Source organism: Gossypium arboreum, chromosome 8 (genome assembly GCF_025698485.1).
Source record: "Gossypium arboreum isolate Shixiya-1 chromosome 8, ASM2569848v2, whole genome shotgun sequence".
Lineage (NCBI taxonomy): Eukaryota > Viridiplantae > Streptophyta > Magnoliopsida > Malvales > Malvaceae > Gossypium > Gossypium arboreum.
The window spans coordinates 104,390,043-104,395,871 of record NC_069077.1 but is presented as its reverse complement, the minus strand read 5'-3'; the positions used below and the strand labels follow the sequence as shown (position 1 = coordinate 104,395,871).

The 5,829-nt window shown below is 32.3% G+C and overlaps 1 protein-coding gene across 1 annotated transcript; it reads left to right on the top strand.

The window, feature by feature from the left end:
- The first annotated feature begins 2,789 nt into the window (after positions 1-2,789).
- LOC108450352 (zinc finger protein CONSTANS-LIKE 5-like) lies at positions 2,790-4,617 on the top strand. Its single transcript, XM_017747932.2, has 2 exons — positions 2,790-3,739; positions 3,836-4,617. Exons 1-2 carry the CDS (start codon positions 3,029-3,031, stop codon positions 4,232-4,234), a joined length of 1,110 nt encoding a protein of 369 aa, XP_017603421.1. The 5' UTR covers positions 2,790-3,028; the 3' UTR covers positions 4,235-4,617.
- Positions 4,618-5,829: the final 1,212 nt, after the last annotated feature.

The window sequence follows — 5,829 nt, the reverse complement described above, 5'->3', positions numbered from 1 at the left end:
GCCGAATTTCATACAAGCTTATAGCAGCCTACACATTTCATTAATTCACACATTTCACCACATAATTTTCACATTTTATCAATTTTACCCCTATTTAACATTTTCAACCAAAATCACTTTACAAAACTTGTTTATTTAACAACAACCATTTATTTTCTACCATCAAAAATCAAAACATATACACATTTATCAATGGTAAAACCCTAGACTTTTAACAATTTCACATTAAGCTACAACGACTCCAAAAACATAGAAATCATTAAAAACCGAGCAAAATTGCACTTACATGCAAAGATGAACCATAGATGAAACTTCAAGCTTTATTCATGGAGTTTTCTTCGCTAAATTTTGGTGGAAGATGGACATAACAAAGATGGTGACTTTGTTTTTAATTATTTTATTTAGTTTATTTTATTAAATTACATTTTTAACCTTATCATTAAACCATTAAAATCACTTAATTAATGTCCTTATTTGTCCAATCATATTAAAAATGGTATAATTACCACGTAAAAACCTCTACTTAAAGTTCTATTGCTATTAGATACTTTTAACAATAGAACACAACCTTTACACTTTACGCGATTTAGTCCTTTTTATAAAATTAAGCAAGCAATTGATAAAATCTCTTAACGAAATTTTTATACAATCATACTATCATGCTTTAGACCTCAAAATAATAATAAAATAAATATTTTGACTTCGGATTTGTGGTCCCAAAACCACTGTTTCGATTTAACTAAAAACGGACTGTTACACCTTAAGTCTTTTCCCTTTTTCCACATATCACCATTTCATCTAAATCCATTCCCACAATACATCAAGCTTGATTAATTTTATGCTAAACTAAAATCCTTATTTAGCCTTAGTCCGGTTATCATTCCAATTGAAAATCGTGAGATATGAGCCCGCACTAAAACCTTTTAATATAGTATTCATTATCTCTCCAGAATATTGGATAGTTTGGCGTTGGGTTGGAATTATTTGGCGTACAGTTGGGAAAATGAGATGATCATCTACCGAGTTCAAATTCCCGCAAACAAATCAGCGTATTCAATTGGAAAAAGCTAGTTGGATTTCATCAAGGGAGATAGTGATCAAATTTAAATGACCCACGCGGTTGAAGCCGTTAATTTGAGTTGGGCTTTTCTAGATTGCAAGGCTGTTGAGATCTTAAATTGCTGACACATGCTACATGGTTAGATAATCGGTAAGGGTTGGTTCTCAAGTTGTATCGGAACTAACTACACAAGGAAAAGTTGGCAGTTCGGGCATCCTTGATCGCTATAACCGGCTTATCATTTGGAAAGGAAAATCTACTTTCAAGGATCTATTCAATTTCAGAGTGTACTGAGGCTGAGGCTAAGCATTAATATATTTGATTCACCGATTTAATTTAGTTTCATTAATTTTATTTTGCAACAATAATTTTTTTATTATTTTATTTTATATTTGTTTTTTTATTTTCTTTATCAACTAAAATCCCCATTTTGTTTATTTATTTTTTTAGTTCTGCAATGCACAGATCGTGGGCACGACAGCTACATAGGCTTAGGAATCTGATTACGTAAACAGGAAAATTAAGAGTCCCAGTCCCTGTGGGATCGACCTTACTACTCCATACTATTATTTAATTCAATTAAAGTGTAAGAATTTATATTTAGTGGTTTTGATGTCCATTCATGACCCATTAGCTTGTACAAAAATTGTAATGGTTGTACCAAAATTGCTAATCGATATTGTTAGATATTCGAGCATATTAAAATTTCTACGATATTAAAATTTACAACGTGATACTTAAATTTCTAACGTATATAAAAATTTATAACCAATTTCTAGCCAAGCACTAATTTTTCAAGAGCATCTCGTTAGATATTCTTGTATGAGTTAAAAAATTTGGTATCGTGTTAGAAATATTGGTATCCATTAGAAATTTAATATCACATTAGAAATTTTGGTATTGGTTAGAAATTAGAAATTTTGATAACAGTTATAAATATTGGTATCGCATTAGAAATTTGCTTATTAACTTATGGTTGATTTGGTTAACCATTTTTAGAATAAACATGCTATTGGATGTAAAAGTAATTTCTTTGTCTACTATTTATTAAGATAATGATATTTATAAAAATTAAAGATTTAATGCACACTTTAGTTCCTAAAGTCTACTGTTTTTTCACTATAATCTTTAAAGTTTTTTGATCCATTTCAGTCTCTAGCATTATCAAGCACTCCCAATTCAATCCCAATAACGTTATCAAATATTTTCAATTCACTCATTTGGATGTTAAAAAAATGGTTGAGATATCTAACCAATTATAAGTTGACACGTGACATAAGTTGATGACACAACGACATCATAATTCATTAAAAATATAAAAATAAAATTTATATATGAAAAATTATATATAAAACGTAAAATATGTTTGAAATTTTAAATTTGTAAAAATTAAAAAACTATAAAATTTATAAATTGTAAAAATTATAGTAGATTATATAATTGGTTAAAAATTGTAAAAATTAGAAAAAAAACAACTATTAAAAATTTTAAAGATAGTAAAATTGTTGTATTTTAGAATAAAATATACATTCGTTAACCACATTAAAATATTAAAAATTGTATTTACTAAAAATACAATCAAGTTTTATATTCGGACATTTGTCATCAAAAATATTAAGCAATCAAAAAAAAATTTGATTTAATATTCCAGGCAACATTTGCATAATTAAATAATATTTCTGTTAGCTGATTTTGTAGTTTTCCAAATATACAATATATTTTCCCTGGAACAGCTACTTTCTGGTGGTGTATACCGTTCCACGTATTTCTCACTCATTTGTGAGCACCTAGATTCCCTCTCCCACCCTACCCACTATACAGATAACATATTCAAACAAACCAAATCAAGAGCAAACTGTGGCACTACTCCACGTTTACTCCCAAAATCTCTAAAAAGGGAAATACTAGTCCTTTCGAGGGCAACTGAAAGAGGAGAAAAAAAAAATCTATTGGTTTTGATTTGTGAGGATGGTAATCGATACAACCAACGTCAAGGGCCTTACGGGACGCTGGGGCATGGCAGCAAAGACATGCGACACATGTAAATCAGCGGCAGCGGCTATTTTCTGTCGTTCTGATTCCGCTTTTATGTGCCTCAACTGCGATTCCAGGATCCACTCCGTTAATGACAAGCTTGTTTCTTGTCGTCACGAGAGGGTGTGGATGTGTGAGGTGTGCGAGCAGGCCCCAGCTGCCGTCACTTGCAAGGCCGACGCCGCTGCCCTTTGCGTCGCCTGCGATTCCGACATCCACTCTGCTAATCCTTTGGCTCGTCGCCACGAGCGTGTCCCTGTCCAGCCTTTCTTTGACTCTGCTGATTCCATCGTCAAATCTTCTCCTTTCAGCTTCCTTGTGCCGACTGATCCTAATACTGGTTCTAATTGTCAACAAGAAGATGTAGAGATGGGTTCCTGGCTGTTGCCCAATCCCAAACTCACCATGGAAACTAACCATGTCAAAACTGGGGATTTTTTCTTCTCCGACATGGATCCGTTTATTGATTTTGAGTACCAGGATTCATTTCAACAGCATCATGACGGAGCTATGGACAGCGTAGTTCCAGTTCAGACCAAACCAGCTATAATTTCAATGATCAACAATGAAAATTGTTTCGATGTTGACTTCTGTCGGTCCAAGTTCCCTACTTTCAGCTACCAGACTAAGTCTCAAAGCCATAGTGTAAATACCTCAATCCACTTTCTTAAATTATATAATATGATCAATATCTTGAAAACGAGTTTGGGTCTTTTTCCTTAAACCAAATAAAATTTTCAGGTTTCATCATCGTCGCTCGAGGTAGGAGTAGTTCCAGATGGGAACTCCGTGTCGGATATATCATATACTTTGGGACGGACCATGGGTGACCCAAGCGCACCAATCTGGGCAGCTACATCCAATAACCAACCACCACCCCAGGCCCAAGTGGGTGGAATGGATCGAGAAGCTAGAGTTCTAAGGTACAGAGAGAAGAGAAAGAACAGAAAATTTGAGAAAACAATCCGCTACGCTTCGAGAAAGGCATACGCCGAGTCAAGGCCAAGGATCAAAGGCCGTTTCGCCAAAAGAAGTGAAACCGACAACGAAGTTGACCACATGTATAACTCGGCTTCTTCCGCTGCTACCGCAGCAGCTTTCATGTACGATAACCAGTACGGCATCGTCCCATCCTTTTGAGGATGTCATGAATGAATCTGATTCAGACGGAAACAAGAATCGTTGGCTGTAATATTCAACTGTGATATATATATCCAGCAAGTAGAATCAACTACCCTAATGAAAACAAATGATGTAGCTTTTAATTATGGTTATTGATGTAAAAATGGTGTATCCATGAGCTATTGATTTGCAGGGATTCATTCAAGTTGATTAACTGAAGAATAAGATGGAAAAGTCCTGCAAAATCTGAAACAAAGCCCTTCCACTTTTTCTCCAGAGGGCTTCTTCTGTGATCCTGTTATCTAGAAGTAGAAGTTTTTCTTGGTTTTTCCATTTTTCTTTTTCCTTTCTAAATTGTTTTCCACTCTTTTAGCAAGATGAAGCATGAATCTATTTCTCGACCCTTATTGGCCCAGTATTCTTGACCTTTTATTACTTTTGGTTCATTTCTCGTCTTCTATCATTCTTTAATTTTCCACCGAATTGATTGAGGTTTTTATTTTTTATTTTTATTTTTTTTTCTTTTTAAGTTTTAAATTAGTAATGAAATGGAATATTATGGTGTGGGGATTCTGAGCTGAAAAGAAAAGCATAGAGCAAGAGATGGGGTTATCTTAAAAGAAAAGACTTTTTTTTCAGGATATCTGGAAGTTTCTCTGACTGATTGGAATTGAAAGAGCAGCTGGCGCATGGTTGTGGGCGGTGACAGCCAATCCTTAACTTTCCAAGAAAAGAAAATATGGCATGCTTAACTGTAACCCTAGTCATCTTTGCCTTTTGGGTTTCCAAAGAGGGAAAACTGCCATCCTTTTTTAAACATTGTTTATTGTTTGCAGTTGAATCTAATCTTAATCTAATGCCTCGGGAATTAGGCATATACGTATATAAAATAAAATTGCGCAAATTACACATTTACTCACAAAATTAAGTTATGAATAAATTTTCATTTTTGTTGTTTAATAAAAATATTATAATTTTTGAATTATTTAAAAATTTTAATAAAAGGATTGAGTTATTAAAATTAATGTTATATATTTTTTGGTTGTATTGTTTATACTAATTGAAAGTTTTTTCTTTTTTATAGTGAAGTTTATTAAATCATGAAATAATTTTGGACATCATTTAATTTATGAATTTAAATTTAAATAAATTTTTTCTTCGATCTTTAACATCAATCGTTAGATCAATTTGAATCTAAGGTATGTTCTTCTACTCATCAATAAAGATCGATCTATCGTACTGATTATTAAATCATCACTTGAAATTTCTTGACAAAAATCTTTTTTTTGAGAGAGAAGGAAAAACTTAATAGTAAAGTGATTTCAATAAATTTTTTGAATAGTTCAATGATTTAAATTAAAATTTTCATATAATTCAATGACCAAATTATAACTTTTTAATTAAGTAATCAAGACAACAAGTACTTATTCATATTTAGTGATTAAAGATATAGTTTACCCTAAGCTATTACTTAAAACATGTTAAAAAATTACCTAAAAATTAAATGAAGGGAGCTTGATGAGAAAAGATCTACGGTGAAAAAGAGAAGTAATCATATGATATATATACTATAACAATACAAAAGTGTTACTGTCATTTAGCAATACCAATAA

What these genes read in the sequence shown, in the direction of transcription:
- LOC108450352 (XM_017747932.2), top strand. Translation starts at nt 3,029, where the DNA reads ATGGTAATCGATACAACCAACGTCAAGGGCCTTACGGGACGCTGGGGC. An exon ending in CTAAGTCTCAAAGCCATAGT is followed by an intron (nt 3,740 to 3,835) that starts GTAAATACCTCA and finishes TAAAATTTTCAG; the next exon opens with GTTTCATCATCGTCGCTCGA.